At 44.1% G+C, this 18,818-nt stretch overlaps 1 protein-coding gene across 1 annotated transcript in view; it reads right to left on the reverse strand.

Annotated features, from left to right (window-relative positions):
- Window positions 1-2,533: 2,533 nt before the first annotated feature.
- Window positions 2,534-18,818, reverse strand: part of CREB3L2 (cAMP responsive element binding protein 3 like 2) — a 46,531-nt gene continuing 30,246 nt past the window's right edge. The window contains exons 3-12 of the mRNA XM_040438461.1: window positions 16,599-16,771; window positions 15,758-15,845; window positions 15,491-15,678; window positions 14,304-14,450; window positions 11,349-11,407; window positions 10,917-10,985; window positions 10,607-10,706; window positions 7,559-7,688; window positions 7,258-7,471; window positions 2,534-3,891 (exon numbers count right to left, since the gene is read on the reverse strand). Of these exons, the coding sequence (XP_040294395.1) occupies window positions 3,816-3,891; window positions 7,258-7,471; window positions 7,559-7,688; window positions 10,607-10,706; window positions 10,917-10,985; window positions 11,349-11,407; window positions 14,304-14,450; window positions 15,491-15,678; window positions 15,758-15,845; window positions 16,599-16,771 (1,244 nt within the window). The 3' untranslated portion in view covers window positions 2,534-3,815. The remainder of the gene's footprint in view (window positions 3,892-7,257; window positions 7,472-7,558; window positions 7,689-10,606; window positions 10,707-10,916; window positions 10,986-11,348; window positions 11,408-14,303; window positions 14,451-15,490; window positions 15,679-15,757; window positions 15,846-16,598; window positions 16,772-18,818) is intronic.

Here is an 18,818-nt window from a genome sequence, read left to right on the forward strand (position 1 = left end):
GTGATCATTAAGATGATAATACCCCTTTTAAAGAGGATCTTTCACCTGGAAAAACATTGTGAACTAAGTATCCTGACATATATACAGCGGCGCCCAGGGATCTCACTGCACTTACTATTATCCCTGGGCGCTGCTCCGTTCTCCCGTTATGTCCTCCGGTATCTTCACTCAGTAAGTTATAGTAGGCGGAGTCTGCCATTGTTCTGCTGGGCGTCTCCTCCTCCTCCTAGGCTGTAACGCTGGCCAATCGCAGCGCAGAGCTCCCAGCCTGGGACGTTTTTTTCTCCCAGGCTGTGAGCTCTGCACTGCGATTGGCCAGCGCTACAGCCTAGGAGGAGGAGACGCCCAGCAGAACAAGGGCAGTCTCCGCCTACTATAACTTACTGAGCGAAGATACCGGAGGACATAACGGGAGAACGGAGCGGCGCCCAGGGATAATAGTAAGTGCAGTGAGATCCCTGGGCGCCGCTGTATATATGTCAGGATACTTAGTTCACAATGTTTTTTCCAGGTGAAAGGTCCTCTTTAAATAAAATACAAGTATAGTCTATACAATATTCTGCTTGGCTTCTCCTGTTGTATACCATGCTGTCTGCAGATTACACTGCATTCTTATGGTTTAAGATCTTGAAGTTTTTTGGACCTGGCTTTGGAAGCTGCATGTGAGGAACAACCTAAAGTGCAGTAACTCAGAGAAAAGGGTTGTCCCTGGAAAACGTGTAAAGGCCTGCTGGAAAACACTGAGCGCTTTCTTCTTCTTTGTTCCTTTAACCAGAATCTGTCAGCAGTTTTGACCACACTAAACTGCTAACTGCACTAGGTAGGAGCTGAGGCGAGCAGGTCAAAACATACATTTTGCAGAGCTTGTATCACAATCTGAATATGATTTTTAATTCTGTCGGATTCTGCTCCTTAAATGCACTGCGCGGTGCTCTTTGCATGGGTGACAGCAGTAGGGGCTCTAAAGAAGCACAATGCAGAGAGCACAGTGAAAGACTGCTTTTAGTGCACTTGTAGAAGCAGAATCTTGCAGAATAAAACTTCATATTCACACAAGTCCTGATAATAAAACCTCCACAAATAGTATGCCTCGGTTGGTCTCTCCAGTCACTACTTAGTGCTGTCAGCAGTTTAGCATGCTTAAAACTGTTGACAGACTCCCTTTAGTTCAGAGGTTCGCAAAAGACTGGGTGCCATTGGCTGGCGTAGGTTGGAGTCTCTCTTATACAGAATCGCCATATATAGAATTCAAAAGCCTTAATGGTAGGGTGCACTTTATTTTTAGTCAACTTAGGCTAGGTTCACATCTGTGTTCAGTAAATCCGGCACTCTTTTTATGCAAACTATCAGAATTAACAAATCCAACATAGCTGGACCCCCATTCACTATAATGGAATGCATTGGGTTTCTGGCATGAAAGTCAGCTTTCTGACGGAAAAATACAGCTGTATGGGAGCTGAGCTAAAGTAACCCAGTAGGGTAACTACACTCTGAACAGACCTGTGCTTCCCGTTCCATTCAAAGTGCTACTTCTAGTGCCAGAGGCTGCAGGAAACAGCTGATCAGTGGAAGTGTGTGCAGTCAGGCCTTCACGAATCGGATACTCATTCATCAGTATTAGGAGCCTGGAAAAGCCCTTTAAGATTTCATCAATTTGTATTTGCACATAGGGCACATTTCCCCTCACCAATTACATAATGCGATAAGACATTATTTTATATGCTGCTACTTTTTTTTATTGAGTTTTTAAAATTTTTATAAAAAATTATTATACCAAAAAAAAAGCATAAAATAAAGCAAGGAACAGAAATGTCTTCTCACCCCCTCTTAGTGCCATGTGCAAGATGACCACTCCATCTTATGTATCAAGACCAAAGCCAAAATAGATCATGGGTCGTTGAGAGATCAATAACAACTTAGCTTAAAGTGTTTTTTTTTCACTATGACCCCTTCTGGAATGCCACCTTAGGCTACTTTCACACTAGTGTTTTTGCTGGATCTGGCAGGGTTCAGCAAAAACGCTTCCGTTACTGATAATACAACCATCTGCATCCGTTATGAACGGATCCGGTTGTATTATCTTTAACATAGAGGGGCAAAGGTTTAAAAGTAATATCAGGAAGTATTAATTTACTGAGAGAGTAGTGGATGCATGGAATAGCCTTCCTGCAGAAGTGGTAGCTGCAAATACAGTGGAGGAGTTTAAGCATGCATGGGATAGGCATAAGGCCATCCTTCATATAAGATAGGGCCGGGGGCTATCCATAGTACTCAGTATATTGGGCAGACTAGATGGGCCAAATGGTTCTTATCTGCCGACACATTCTATGTTTCTATAGCCAAGACGGATCTGTCATGAACTCCACTGAAAGTCAATGGGGGACGGATCAGTTTTCTATTGTGTCAGAGTTAAACGGATCAGACACCATTGATTTGCATTGTGGGTCATGACGGATCCGTCTTGCTCGGTTTGCTCTCCAGTATGGGAACGCAACCAAATGGAACGGAATGCATTTTGCAGCATTCCGTTCAGTTCAGTTACGTTTTGTCCCCATTGACAATAAATGGGGACAAAACGGAAGAGTTTTTTCCGGTATTGAGACCCTATGACGGATCTCAATACTGGAAAATAGAAACGATAGTGTGAAAGTAGCCGTATAAACCATTGGTTCTTTATTGGATACTATAGCTGTAAACGGTACACAGCAGTGAGGCAGAAGTGTCCAACAAAGACCGGATGGTTTAAGGAGATACAGAAGAAATAGGCCGTAAACTGAAACAGGTCTTCTGGATGAATCCTCCCTCCCAAGATTCCCAGCTGACCACTGGTTTGCAGAGAATCATGGGACCACAGGGGACGAGGATTTGAATTATATTCCTTGGTAGGATGACTGCTACCTGCATCTTACTCATCGGATTGTCCTTGGGGCACTGTGCCGCTTATAAGGGTTTAATAATATCATATAATGGGGCTGGGGGATCAGTGCCCTCTTTTGGGCCATCAATGATGGAAAGTAGCAAATAAAACTAATAAATACTATTTACAACAGCAGGAGGGACAGCTCTGTGGCAATAGGGGAAGTACTGGAAACAGAGCCAATTGGGTCAATGTTAATGCAACACATTTATATGGACTATTGAGAAACAACCCCGTGGGAACTGTCTCAGTACATAAAGAGCACTGGAGAGGCACAGTGATGGGGGTTATAGGCAAAGGGTTGAATACAATCCAAGTATATAAGGCACTGACTGATACAGGGCAAAGTGGTAAAGGACGTGGGATTATGAAAACCTTAGGCCGTTTAGAATGAGCGGTGCCATAAACCCCAGCAAGGCTTCTACTGGCAGTGCCTGTTAGAGTATGACACGTTTGGTGGGCTGAATTATAATAGTAATGTCTGGGATGGAATGTAATCCTCTCGATCTTCTCCGCCACCCAAGGTCTACAGAACATGCATCTAAGATCTTGGATTAAAAGGTTTAACAGTATCACTGAATAAATAAAAAGTCCAATCTTATTCACTCTCTGGCGATGGACAGTGGAAACGTTTTCCTTCACAATTCTATGAATCATCATTATCCTGCGACCATGCGCTTTAAAAGTCTCGTTGTCAGAGCAGCAGGAAATTGGGGGCGCTCCTTAGAACTCTGCTTGCTGTTATCATCCGCCAGTGTCAAGTCTAGAGTCCCAGCCTCCTCCACCTGACAAGAGAGGCATGAAGTCCGAAGGGCCGGCTCAGAGTGGGAACTTGAGGGGTGGCTGCGTCAGTTGGGGAAGCAGGAGCTGAAGGAAGAAAAGCTGAGGGAAGCGGATATTAGGACGTGGCGTTTACTCTTCTGTCCAGTTCTATTACTTTTGTCACTTCATTTTGTCCAAAATCCGAATGGAACCTGAAGGAGAAAGAATAATCAGCACACACAAAACTTTCATACTGCACCCCAATATTCTACCATGTAATGTGTTCTCTGCACCACTCCCCTCTAGTCTGCTATATATTGTGCCTCCTGCACCCCTAATCTCTCCTGAATGGTTCCCTCTCCTGAACGGTCTTTGTCCTGTATGGCTATGTCTATTCTGCTATATATTGTGCCCCCTGCACCCCTCTTCTCTTCCATCCATTCTGTTATATGCAGTGCATTTGGAAAGTCTTTAGACCCTCTCAGTTTTTTCACATTTTGATATGTTGTGGCCTTGGGCAAAAAAAAAAAAAAAAGTTCAAGTTTTTCCTCCATCATTCTGCAGTCAGTACTCCATAATGACAAAGTGAAAACAGAATGTCCAAAATCGGTCCTAATTTATTGAAAAGAAAAAAAAAATAAAATCTTGCAGTGACATAAGTTTTCAGACTCCTTACTCAGAACTTAGTTGAAGGAACTTTGCCAGCGATTACAGCCTCCAGTCTTCTTGGGTATAATGTTGCAAGGATTGCACACCTAGATTTGGGGATTTTCTGTAATGTTCTCTGCAGATCCACCAAGCCATCACGTTGGGTGGGGACCATCAGTGTACAACCATTTTCAGGTCTCTTCAGAGGTGTTTGATTGGGTTCCAGTTGGGGTTATGGCTGGGTCACTCAAGAACATTCACAGAGTTGTCCCTAAGCCACTCCTGTGTTGTCTTGGCTGTGTGATTAGAGTCATTGTCCTGTTGGAAGGAGACCCTACGGCCTAGTCTGAGGTCCAGATATATTTTCATTAAGAATATTTCTCCATTCAGCTTCCCAGTCCACAAGTAAACTGATTTATTTATTCCACAATGTGCAAGAACAGGACGGGAGGAATAAAACAGGAGAGTAAGCAGCTAATGGCCATTTTGCATCTCCAGACACTTTCTCAAGGTCCGGTCTCATAAGCCGCTTGCTCTCCTTTTGTATTCCTCTCGTTCTGTTCTTGCACATTGTGGAATAAATAAAAGAAGACACTTTATGATGAGTGCCATGTTGCTTCATTTTACTTGTGAATTGATCTATGGACCTATCTTCTCACACATTGAGCACCACTGGACTTTGTATGGCCCTGACTACCTACACGGAACATTGTGAACAGTCTCAGTGGAGGATAGTCCCAACTATATATTTCTTCTATTTTGGATTGAACCATTTAGATTTCCATCCACTCTGACCAGTTTCCCTGTCCCAGCTACTGAAAAACACCCCCATGTTATGATGATGCTTCCACCATGCTTCACTTTAGGGATCGTTTTGGGAAAGTTATGAGCAGTGCCAGGTTTCCTCCAGATCTGATACTTAGAATTGAGGCCAAAAGGTTCAATCTTGGATGCATCAGAGCAGACCATCTTGTTTCTTACTGTCTTGATAGTCCTTTAGGTGCTTTTTTATTTATTTTTTTACTAAAGGAGAGGCTTCTTTCTGGCCACTCTTCTATAAATCCCAGATTGATAGAATGCTGCAGTGATGGTGGACCTTCTGGTAGTTTCTCCCATGTGTACCTATTCTCTTTGGAGCTTAGCCAGTGTGACCATTAGGTTTTTGCTAACCTCTCTTACCAAGGCTCTTTTTCCCAGATTACTTCAGTTTGGTGAAGCAGCCAGCTCTATGAAGAGTCCTGGTTGTTCCAAAAATCTTCCTTGTATGAATTATGGAGGCCATTGTGCTCTTGGGAACTTTTCAGTGTACTTTCTTAAAATCTGTGCCTTCACACAATTCTTTCTCTGAGCTTTACAGGCAGTTCTTTCCTCCTCATGGCTTGGTTTTTGCTCTGTGATGCATTATCAGTTGTGAGATCTTATATAGACAGGGATGTGTATTTCCAAATCACATCCAATCAATTGAAATTAGAGAGAAATTAGTAGAAACATCTCAAAGATGCAGAGAAATGAGAGTCCCCAGAGCTAAATTTCAAGTGTCATAGCAAAGTGTCTGAATACTTATGTCCATGCAAAATTTTTGTTTTTCCTTTTTAATAAAGTTGCAAATGTTTCTAGAATTCTGTTTCCACTTTCTCAATTTAAAGTACTGAGGGGAGATTGATGGGGGAAAACAAAAGTTAAAATTTTTTTGCACAAGGCGCAACATATCAAAATGGTCTCAAGACTTTCTAAATGCATTGTATGTTGTGTTCTCTGGTACCTCTGATCTCTGCTGTATTCCCCTCTATTCTGCTATGCATATTGTTCTCCCTGCACCCCTCATCTCACCTGTACTGCTGCCCTCCATTCTGCTATATATTGTGCCCATGCACCCTCATTTCTGCTGTACCGCTCCCCTCAATTCTGCTACATATTGTGTCCCTGTACCCTTCCCGTCTATTCTGATATATATTGTGCCTCTGCACCCCTAATCTCTGCTGCACTGCTCCATTCTCTTCTGCTATATATTGAGCACTGCTCCCCTCTATTCTGCTACATGTTGTGTGCACTGCTCCCCTCTATTCTGCTACATGTTGTGTGCACTGCTCCCCTCTAGTCTGCTACATATTGTGTGCACTGCTCCCCTCTATTCTGCTACATGTTGTGCCTCCTGCACTGCTCCCCTCTAGTCTGCTACATATTGTGTGCACTGCTCCCCTCTAGTCTGCTACATATTGTGTGCACTGCTCCCCTCTAGTCTGCTACATATTGTGTGCACTGCTCCCCTCTAGTCTGCTACATATTGTGTGCACTGCTCCCCTCTATTCTGCTACATGTTGTGTGCACTGCTCCCCTCTATTCTGCTACATATTGTATGCACTGCTCCCCTCTATTCTGCTACATGTTGTGTGCACTGCTCCCCTCTATTCTGCTACATGTTGTGTGCACTGCTCCCCTCTATTCTGCTACATATTGTATGCACTGCTCCCCTCTATTCTGCTACATGTTGTGTGCACTGCTCCCCTCTATTCTGCTACATATTGTGCCTCTGCACCCCTAATCTCTGCTGCACTGCTCCATTCTCTTCTGCTATATATTGAGCACTGCTTCCCTCTATTCTGCTACATGTTGTGTGCACTGCTCCTCTCTATTCTGCTATATATTGAGCACTGCTTCCCTCTATTCTGCTACATATTGTGTGCACTGCTTCATGTTGTGCCCTCTGCACCCCTCATCTCTGCTGTACTGCTCCCCTCTATTCTGCTACATATTGTGTGCACTGCTCCCCTCTATTCTGCTATAAATTGTGCCTCTGTACCCCACATCTCTTCTGTACCCCTCTATTCTTTCATATATTATGCACACTGCTCCTCTCTATTCAGCTACATAATGGGCACTGCACCACTCTGCACAGTTTCCATTGGTGTACCCCAATCCTCTGCGCTCACCTATGCCGTACTGCTGGATCCAGGCTGCTGTCATTGGACAGTGTGTGTGGCTTCTCCTGTGAAAGGCTGAGCTCCTCTTCTGTGGCTCTGTGATGCTGAGAGATGATTTCTTTGCTCCTCTCCCAGGAGTCAGGAGAATCCACTGTGACTGCGGAGCTATATAACTCTTCCCACCCATGATGCTCCTCGAAGGAAAGGATGCTTCTAGATCTCACTATGAGAGAAACCATTCATGGTCATTGCTGAGGAAATAAATTTAGACTTCTTCATAGGCCATATACATCTGAAGACGGGCACTCACCTATCGATGCTGCGTATGACTCCTGCGCTGAATGCACAATTGGCTCTGGTAACGTCTTGGTGGCTGATGGGTATGGGTCAAAAGTCTGCGTAAAACTGCCAAAAATGACTGCAAAGCACAAGACAACCACCTGAAGGGGTACAAAACAATAGAAGGCGTCAGGCAAGGAAGTGAGTATTTTTCTGAAGTCATATAGTGACATTTGGACAGATTTACATGATAAGCCAATTGTGGAGGTCCTTATATTACCCCTGCAAATAAAACCATTACATCAGAGGGTGAGCCAATCTCGACTCCACCATCCATTGTATCCATATGGAGAACTTGCAGAATGTGGGTGAAGTTCATTGCAAGATAAGCGCTCTAACCTGCTGTTTGCATCTGCTTCACAGATACTGAATGGAGCGCATGCTCATCTGCTGCTCCACCAAAACTCCTCCTCACTAGGGTCGTGCAGTACGGAGGAGTGGGTTAGTGCTCGGATTCTTGTCTTTCTTTTGGTGGTTTGTAGAGCTTTTGCAGCTAATACCTAATAACTAATGTGAAGAAGGGGTTAATAATGATATCCAACAGCCATGGCTGCCTACGGTGGTTTAGTGGGTAATGTCTTTATATGGTTATTATAATGCTTGGTAAACTAATTAATGGTAGGGGTCTCTTGTAGGAAAGTGTACCTATAATTCTAAGCTATGAATCCAGAACTCTTTATTGGAGCTCTAATTCCTCCGTTCACACAGCCAGCACTAAAGGGAGCTCGCTGCATCTGGATTCAGGCTGGAGCTACACCTAGACATTTTGGAGCACTTTTAACTGGGACAACTGTAGTCCAAAGCATTTTAACAGACTTGTATGCAATATTGTGCACTGTAGCGGTCATACAATAGTTAAAATGAATTAAAAGTGCAACAAAAAGTCTAGGTGTAGCTCCAACCTTCTAAAGCTCCACTTAAACTCAATGAATTCCAATGCAATGGGTTCCCCCTAGTGGTGGCAGGAAGAATCTTTAAGCTACATACACACACGTGGAATTGTTGTGATTTTTTCCACAGTAATTCTTCAAGAATCTGTAGGGAAATCAGCAGCAAATCTGCGGACAGAGGATGAGCTGACGAGAAAATAAAAAGAGAAGACTACTCACCTCCCATGAGGACTACCTTGCTCCCATGCCAGTCTCTTTATAATCCAGGCTCCTGTGATCATGTATTGTTGCATATGATGTCTGCAGCATTCACACGGTATAAGGCATCATCACAGGAGATCAGGTTATACACAGAGCAGCATGGAAGGAAATAACCATGGAAAATAAATATTTTTTTAAATAATGTATTTATTATTTAGGATGTGCATTTTTTAATGCTGATCTTCAGCAAACCTGCATCCGCCATTATAAAATCTCCCCATGCATGAAATCTGCTCCAGATCTACGACATGAGTCGGCATGCTGTGGATTTAAAAATCCATTCTGCAGGTCAATTTAAGCATGAAACATTTCTGCACTATGTAGATGAGATTTTGAAAGACTGCACATAATGCGCACCATGTAAAAGGTGGTCAGGGGGCTCCTGCGCACTTCCCAAGTCTGTATTCCAGACAGCGTTGGACTGGGGTGCCTAGGGCCTACTGGTAAAATTCATTCTGGGGGCCCACTATGGACCTACATGCAAATACTACCTGCTCACATAGCGGCAGGCAGCAATAAGATGCTCAGGATGATTCATTATGAGGGTCCCTGCAACAACTTCAAGAAGGCAGGTTCCTGGGGAAAGAGGATACGAGTTGGCCTGCTTCTGTATCTAGAAGTCATCTCAGCCACCTGGTGCATCTATAATAATAAACCAGGTAGTTTTTAAATAATCTACCCAGTTTTTACATGGATTAGGGCTGGTTAAGATGCTGTGCTGGGGGACTGGGGGCCTTAACTTTGTCTGGGGCCCACCGGGGGATTCACCTATTGCCCTGTGGGCCAGTCTGAGCCCGATTCCAGTCGTGTTTCCCATCAGAGTACCCGTATAATGCTGTGAGTTCAGATCAGTAAACCAGTGGTCAGGCCGGTCACACGTCTGGAATCCAGACTTGTGAATAGACGAACTGCCCACAGGGTATAATACTCAACTGGGCAGGCTGAATTTTTCAACAAGCCACAACATGGCAGTTTTCTATTGTTCCTGCATGCTCAAGATGTACATGTAACAATTAGATCAGCACATGAGCTAAAGCACACGGAAACCCCACGGCCCTGACAGCTCTAGTTACGTTAGATTTAGCATGGCCCAGATAAACAACGTAATGGAAACCATAGTCAGGTGAGGAAAAGGGCAACAAATGATCGTTAAAAAGAATTCTGTCTCCTTCCAGGAATCATAAGGGGATTCCAAGGTGATGATAGACTGGGTGATGACTCTCTCGCGTGATGGTATCAAAGTATCTAGTCTAAAGGTACCAGTACAGCCCCCATAGAAATCATGTCCCTGCTGTTCAAATTCTATGGCTGCATAACAATATGGTAGCGACAACGTCTTATTCTTGAGACATCATGTCCATCATGTGACCGGATTGTCCTAGAGCTCTGGTGCAGTACACTGATTTATGCAAACATCTTCATAGGTAAATGATAAAATTCTACCTGCCAGCCAACGCCACTAGGGGGAGCTCACCACATATAGACCATATCTGTTTTGAGGTCCGCAAATCGTGGATCCACAAAATATGGGTGTGGTCTGTGTGCATCCCGCATTTTTCACAGCACCCACTGAAAATAAAAGCTTATTCTTGTGAAACGGCTGCAGACAGCACAAGGATGACATTTTTTTTTGCAGACCCATGTGTGCAGACCCTTGGTCCATGTGCGAACCGCAAAAAATGCAAATCGGACACGGACCAAAAATACAGTCGTGTGCATGAGGCCTTATACTGTTCAAATTGTTCTCAATAATAAAAAAAAAGCTGAATGCAGTGAGCTCCCTCTAGTGGTGGCAGTAAAAAGGGAAAACAATTAAAGGAATGTAAATATGTTTGTGAAGAAGTCAAGGAGTGCAGCCATTCACTCACCATGAGGCAGGTACTTGTTTGGGTGCTGGCGGCTTTATATGAGTGGGATACTTTTCCGGCCACCATTGCCTGTAGACGCTGTAGCTGTTGTAAGAGGGTCCTGAGGAATAAAACACAATTTTAGGAGGGGTTTAGTATATCCTACCTATATTAACGGGAAGAGTCTTAGATTTGCTTCACATAAGATCCACAAGGCTAAAAGGTGTGTAACCAATAGTAAACCCCTATACTGCAAAGAATTGTGTCATCCACATAGATCAGCTCATACAAAGGGGGAGATATAGGGAAAAATATTGGAGTATCGTCTCACCTGTTAGTGGATTCTAAGACTTCCACTTTCTTGCGCAGGTCGTTATTTTCAGAGGAACAATTCTCAACCCTATTGAAGGAAGACAATGTCAGAGAAGTCAGCATAAGAAACGGGGTTGAGATCTGGTGGTAATGAAAGAGCAAGTCCCCCTAAAATGGAAAGCTGGGTGACCCCCAATTTATAGTCCCCATTATAGCTCCCATATGGGTTGTCACCAGGCTTTCCCTGACTCCTGGGTGGCACATATGTCTAGCTAAACATGATGTGTCAGCAGAGAACATAGTAGTTTGCCATTCAAGTGTCTCAGAAAGCTATGCATTTTCCATTTAGGAACCTGGGAAAGTGAGATGCTCCATGATAAGTGCCATAATGGCTGCCACCCAGCTTTCCCAGAAACGGTATGGGCAGCCAGGGCTGATGAAATGTCGTTACCTTTTCTCCAGGCTGTCCATATATTCTTTCTTTTTTCTGCGACTTTCCTGGGCAGAGATCTGAAAAGACCCAATGTATGTATATCAAGCAAAAGATGGAGTCAAGGGGCACACCAAATTAATTTGAAACCATATAAAATGAGAGACAGCAAAACCGCATACAAAGGCTGCACATCTTGATATTAAATTCTATAATTTATTTAGAAACACAAAGCCAAAAATTAAAAACATTGTATACAATTACAACATTTTGTTAGAACCGACTATACGTCCAACACACATACCTATAGTCACCAAGTCCTAAATAGGGACACATATAAGCTGCCAAAGGAGTATAAAAATTTATGATATATAATTAAATATGACATCAAAATGGTTCAAATACTCATCGAATGTAGAGTTAGGCGGACATGGTGTAGAGGTATAACGCCCCACACGTATCGCCGGATCAACCAGCTTCCTCAGGGGTCTCTGAGACAAAGCAATTGTGCCCAAAGTATATATACATTAATAATTCAAAGAAAATAATAGTCACCTGTTTGAGAGTATATTGAGGGAGGCAAGGAGGTGTGGTGATGGTAAATTAGCGTCCCCGGTGCAGAGCCCACATCGCAGCGATATAAAGCGAGGTGGCGCTACCCTAGATAGGCCAGCGTGTTTAGAACAGAATCACGCATGCGCAAAATGGCATCCAACCGGAAGTATGAACACAATGCATTCCATTCACCAGAAATATATCTAAATTGCCCTACATGTTAGTATGCGCATGCGCTAAACAACAATGATGCGTTCCACCATGCACTCCAAATACAGGAAGTGCACTCAGGATTATATAGAGGTATATTAGCATACATATGCAAAAAATAACAATGTTATGTTCCACAATGCGCCCTATATGCAGACAATGCAACCAAAGTTGTTTTCGTCCATTACAAAAAATACATTGTATTTATTTATTTATGGTGTGAACACGATTGATATTTTGGACCACCACTATTATGTTAATATATATATATATATATATATATATATATATATAAATATATATATGCACGCATATATTATTTTTGTATTTATATTTATTATTTTGGAATATGAAGGTATTTAAAGAAAAAGACACAAATTCAATAGCACTCTGCAACCAGCACTCCGCCCTGCCTCCATGCTGGATGTTGAATGAGGCAAGAGTGCTATTGCATTTGTGTCTTTTTCTTTGTATATGTATTTCGCCATAGCGATGTGCACCTGCATATAGGGTTGTGCTGACTGTATCCCCCACATTTTTTCTTTGTAGTATATATTGGAGGCGTGGTGATCTCCATGCAGTCATGCACACCTGACCAGTTAATCTGCCCTGGAGGCTGGTTTTAAAGTCAGTATAAAACCGAGTCTACTTCTACAGGGCCTACCAGTAGCCATTTGGCTCCAGGAGAAGTATATGGTGGGCTCAGCATGCATGTTGGTACTTGCATCCCTGGATCCGATGAAAGCTGTAATGGCACTGGACGGGGTTAAAAGCAGAGTGTGCTTGGCGTGCATGCTGTGCCTGCGCTCCCTGGACTTTGTGTGGCTGTCATGGCCCATAAACAGGTAGGAACTAGTGTTAGGGACCACTCATAGAGGCGACCTTGACGTGGTGAGTGGCTTATTACGCTTTGGCCAAAATGTACACAAATGCCTCATTCAACATCCAGCATGGAGGCAGGGCGGAGTGCTGGTTTCAGAGTGCTATTGCATTTGTGTCTTTTTCTTTGTATATGTATTTCGCCATAGCGATGTGCACCTGCATATAGGGTTGTGCTGACTGTATCCCCCACATTTTTTCTATGAAGGTATTTATTATCATATTTTTTTAATTATTGACCAACATGATGATTATTACCAAATTTTCTATATATTTTTTGTAATGAACGAAAACAATTGCTTTGTCTCAGAGACCCCTGAGGAAGCTGGTTGATCCGGCGATATGTGTGGGGCGTTATACCTCTACACCATGTCCGCCTATCTCTACATTCGATGAGTATTTGTACCATTTTGATGTCATATTTATTATATATCATGAATTGTGTACTCCTTTGGCGTCTTATATGTGTCCCTATTTAGGACTTGGTGACTATAGGTATGTATGTGTGTTGGACGTATTGTTGGTCCTAACACAATGTTGTAATTGTATACAATGTTTTTAATTTTTGGCTTTGTGTTTCTAAATAAATTATACATTTTAATATCAAGATGTGTAGCCTTTGTATGCGGTTTTGCTTTCTCTCATTTTATACAATGTTTGTATATATTACTAAAACTGGCACTGCATCGGCAGGCGCTCTTAATAGGGGCAATCCAGCTGTCATTATGTGGGCGTGTCCAGCAATTGGGGGAGGAGTTTATGAGAAGAGTGGTGGTTCTGCCTTTCCTACTGTTTATTTAGAGTTGTACCTGAGCATCACTGTACAGACCAATGGTCCAGAAATCCTGATAATCTAGCATGGGGCAAAACAGAAGGCCTGAATCTAGCATGGGGCAAAATAGTCCCAAGTCAGAGGCAAATGTATGTAACCTGACAGACGGCTCCTATGCATTGTGAGATAATCATGAGTAATACTAATAATATAATACACTAACTTTACATAGGGTCCTATAGTGGGGCCTTTTACATTGTTTCAATGAGTGGCACTGAAGTCCCTGCGGTAAGTGCCGACATTAAAACTACCGATTACAAGGCTGAATGCAAGGCTGTGGTAGCCATGTAGGCCTACATAAGCCACTGCCGACCCGTAATAGATTCACTAATGTGTATACATGCATGTATACATATCTATCAGTGCAGTGATGATCTCATTACAGTGTGATGTAACCCCTTAGATGCTGGGAAAGCTTTATCTCTAACTCTGCACTTTAGTCCTAAAGCCTCCTACCAGATCTACCCCCATATAGTGATAGACAAGCAGAGGTTCTGTACCTTGTTCTTGATCTTCCTGCGGATTTTCTTAAGAGCCTTCTCTTCAGCCTTAGTGAGTGGTAGTTTAGTGGGAATGGGGTATCCTTCAGCCACTAGCGTTCTTTTCTCTTCTTCCGTGAGGATGAGGGGTCCAGTGCCCTGCAGTTTCTGCAAATAAAACTTTCTGTAAATCTGTGACAGGCTATGCATTAAACCTCTTCTATTAAAAAAAAAAAAAAAAAAATTAAAATATGTCTGCAATGTCTACCTGTTACCTGAAGTGGCACTGTTTTCTCATTACTACACCAAAGTCTATAGGAAATTTTGCATGTACACCCTTTGTATGCCAGAGTAAGATCAATAGGTTGGTCCTGTCCAGAGATGTAGTCATGGGTATACTGTCTATAATATAGTGGACCTTTATAGACGTCAGAGCCTTATTTTTCTGCTACAACGCTCCAAACCCCCTACATAGACATAAATATATAACATAACGTTCCACTAAAAGCAGCACCCCGAAGACAGAGTTTCACTGCTTCAGTTGAATTCAATAGTAAATCCACATGCAGCATGCTCCCCCTAGTGGGGACTGCAGGACGGTAGAATTGTGTCATATAACGGTATAGCGGTTTGAAGGGGAGCAGTGGATCTGGGGCTCCGAATCAGAAAAACAGAGCTCCAAAGCTCATAACTATAGATCATTAAAGTAATCAACACATGGGGGGGTACTATCTCTCCTTGGGGAGAGAGCGCCTTAGTCGGCGTGAGGAGACTTATAGGCCATACATGCTCCTCTGGAATTCTGGGAAGAAAGGGATGTAAATGAGCTCACAGTGATCAACACAGAAATTAAATCTGTAAAGTTGGAAGCTCACTTTAAGTAAAGTAACATGACACAACAAACGCTGGAACCCATGGACTCAATGGAGCATCAGATTTCAAGCTACACTACAACATTGATGCTATTGATCGGTGTTATCGGCCTTGCTACTAGCACATCTTTTCAGAGGAGACTTTGGACTCCATGATTGCACCCAGGACAGTGGCGTTACCCCTTGCTCCACTAGCACGATATATACAGAAATGTGGCTGCCTTGTGAAAACTACAGTCCCAGGTAAACAATAGATTACATATCATGAAATAATTGGTTTGAAATTACCAACTCAGCTCTGCTACACCTGTGGCTGCTGTATCACAGGGGACTTACATGGGGAGCAGTCAGCAGAGGAGAATTGGAGAGCGCTGATGGACTGCGAACAGTTCCTTTGTTTCCAGACTGTGACTGGACAGGGCTGGAGGGTGGAAGGGATCTGCTGGGGCTTTGGCCTCCTTCAGAGTCGCTTCCATGACTGCTGGGAGGAGTCGGAGGCAGCTGTAGACCATCGGATGAGGCAGCTGCAGGGAGGGAGGAATAGGTAAGTAGAGTAAAGATGATCCAACTGGAAGAAACTTGGGGACATGGAGAGGATCGCACCTTCTTTAGGACACAAGTTCAGGAACTGATCCACCTCATGGGGCTCCAGTTTAATCTGTGGCATGGACTTTGGGCTCACAGGCTTGTGCTGCAATTATACAATAGGGCAGATATTAGGAAGATCAGTGAGATGAGGCCACACATTGTAATACAGAGGTGCTGGATTAGGGGATATCATGCACAATCGGATGGCACAGCTTATTGACACCCATACCCCGTTTACACTGATGAGAGCGGACAAAGTCCCCGCTCTGACAGCACAGACATCACTGACACACGGGTGGATGCCAGCACATTTGTCTTGGACTTTACCATCATCGTAAGTTGTGAAACATACGGGATAAGGTGGATATTGATCGTCATCAGGAGCCACCAAATACCTGGGAAATGCCAGACTATCAAGTAAAGTCCTGCTAATCCAGTATGGAGCCATTTCTGTCACATACCAGATTATCAGGTTTTCTTGACCATAAAGCACTTTTGTAGGATGTTTGAGGCATGTCAGACAGTACGCCGTGAGAAGAAACATTTATATGGCAGATTATATTTTTACCTGACCTTATAGTACCCAAAAGAGATAAGCAAAGCCACATTTCTCCACCAGTCACTTATCTCCAGGTTCTATTAAAGGGGTTGTGCCAAGTATTAAAGTTATCCCCTCTACACTGGTGATAGCTACCTAGCTGGTGGAAGGTGGACCTCTTGGATCCCAAGAATGGGGTCACGTTCCTCTGTCCTGATGGAGCGGCATGAACTGCCACACAATTCATTCTGTACAGGACAGCTGGAAATAGCCATGTGGCAGTGCACGAGGTGACATTAGGTGTGACATGGCACTTACCTGGTCTGTCTCTGGCAGTTGTGGCAGTACTTCCACCTCAAGAGGTGTTGTCACCGTGTTGGTGGTAAGGGTAACAGAAGGAGCCAAGCCTGGACTTTCTACAGGGACTTCCATCTTAACTTTGGTAGGAGTGAGCTGCCCTCCAAGGCACCAGTCCTCACTTGTAAGATCCCCTTTGAAGAAAAGAATATAGGATTAGAATGGGAGAGGAGAGTGCAATAATTATAATGACCCCTGCCACAGCAATGCATAAGCCACTCAGGGTCTGCAGAAAGCACAGTGACACATATAAGCAATGAACTTTCCATGAAATAACAGATCTAGTGCACCCTTCTTAGAACAAGCTGTGACGTCCCTCAGTTTTTCCACCTGGAAATGTGTGGATACATTTCCAGGGGGAATAACAGAGGAGTGGCACAATACACAGTTCTTATAAACAATGCTCCAGAAACGATATGTCAGAAGAGGTGACGGGTACTCTTTAAATCAAGGGCCGCTCCCCGATTATGAGGATAAGCGGTTTATATCCAGCTACACAGAGCATGTAGTGTTTATCGAGAGATAGGTTTCATATCTTCATGAGGCGAACAATGGGATGACATTGAGAAACCCTGAAATGTGTCACACTTCTGGCTGACCCACATACTCTCCCAAACCTCTACCGCCATGGGACAAAGCACTGAGGACCTGACAGCCATCCAGCAAGGAAGGAATTAGACATTTGGCCTGTAAAGTGTGATCTTGACGTCAGCAGGACACACCACCTTATGGCTTCCGGGTGTTTCTGTGCTGAGACTTTAACCCTTCCTAATCCTTCAATGTTCTTCGGTACAATATCTAAATACATAGGCGGAAGCATCTCCTGCATTGCTTCTCAGGGAAAGTGTCAGGTTATCCAAACATAAAAGACCAGCTATACCTGTAATGTCTGCCCTTTCCCTGCCTTCAGCTCCAGGAAATAACACCAACTTGTTCCTTGTCACTAGCAAACATCAGGGATGGTTACATTCTCCACTCACTCTGTCAAACTTATTTTTTCATTTCCTGATGTCCAAGTGACCATGGGCCCCTTTAGCAAAACATAAAAAAGGGGCCCCAATGAGACCAGACTAATATTTAGTCCAGGATAAGGCGCTGTTCATGTCTCTTTCTTCAGTGTCTATTTGGTAATTGTTTGACTACAGGAACCTTACATTCATTATTTCACAGTATTTCACCTCAGGCCCCGCTTATCACACCCCAAGTATAGGAGCCTTACATTCATTGGGGCCACAATATTTCCCCTCAGGCACCACTTATCACACCCAAGTATAGGAGCCTTATAGGGCTGCACGATATGGGAATTTTGTGCGACTGCGATTAGGGCCCTAAAAATTGCGATAACGATATGCGATGCGATATTTTAAAGGGAATTGTGCTAGAGGTCTATTTGCTTGGATTTTCCCATATGAGCCGCTGACGCGGCTGGGTATGACATAGTTATGGGGGATCTGTGGAGGACGCTGTTATGGGGTGGATCTGTGGAGGACGCTGTTATGGGGTGGATCTGTGGAGGACGCTGTTATGGGGTGGATCTGTGGAGGACACTGCTATGGGGTGGATCTGTGGAGGACGCTGCTATGGGGTGGATCTGTGGAGGACGCTGCTATGGGGTGGATCTGTGGAGGACGCTGCTATGGGGTGGATCTGTGGAGGACGCTGCTATGGGGTGGATCTGTGGAGGACGCTGCTATGGGGTGGATCTGTGGAGGACGCTGCTATGGGGTGGATCTGTGGAGGACGCTGCTATGGGGTGGATCTGTGGAGGACGCTGCTATGGGGTGGATCTGTGGAGGACGCTGCTATGGGGTGGATCTGTGGAGGACGCTGCTATGGGGTGGATCTGTGGAGGACGCTGCTATGGGGTGGATCTGTGGAGGACGCTGTTATGGGGTGGATCTGTGGAGGACGCTGTTATGGGGTGGATCTGTGGAGGACGCTGTTATGGGGTGGATCTGTGGAGGACGCTGTTATGGGGTGGATCTGTGGAGGAGGCTGTTATGGGGTGGATCTGTGGAGGACGCTGTTATGGGGTGGATCTGTGGAGGACGCTGTTATGGGGTGGATCTGTGGAGGACGCTGTTATGGGGTGGATCTGTGGAGGACGCTGTTATGGGGTGGATCTGTGGAGGACGCTGTTATGGGGTGGATCTGTGGAGGACGCTGTTATGGGGTGGATCT

This window comes from Bufo bufo, chromosome 1 (genome assembly GCF_905171765.1).
Source record: "Bufo bufo chromosome 1, aBufBuf1.1, whole genome shotgun sequence".
NCBI lineage: Eukaryota > Metazoa > Chordata > Amphibia > Anura > Bufonidae > Bufo > Bufo bufo.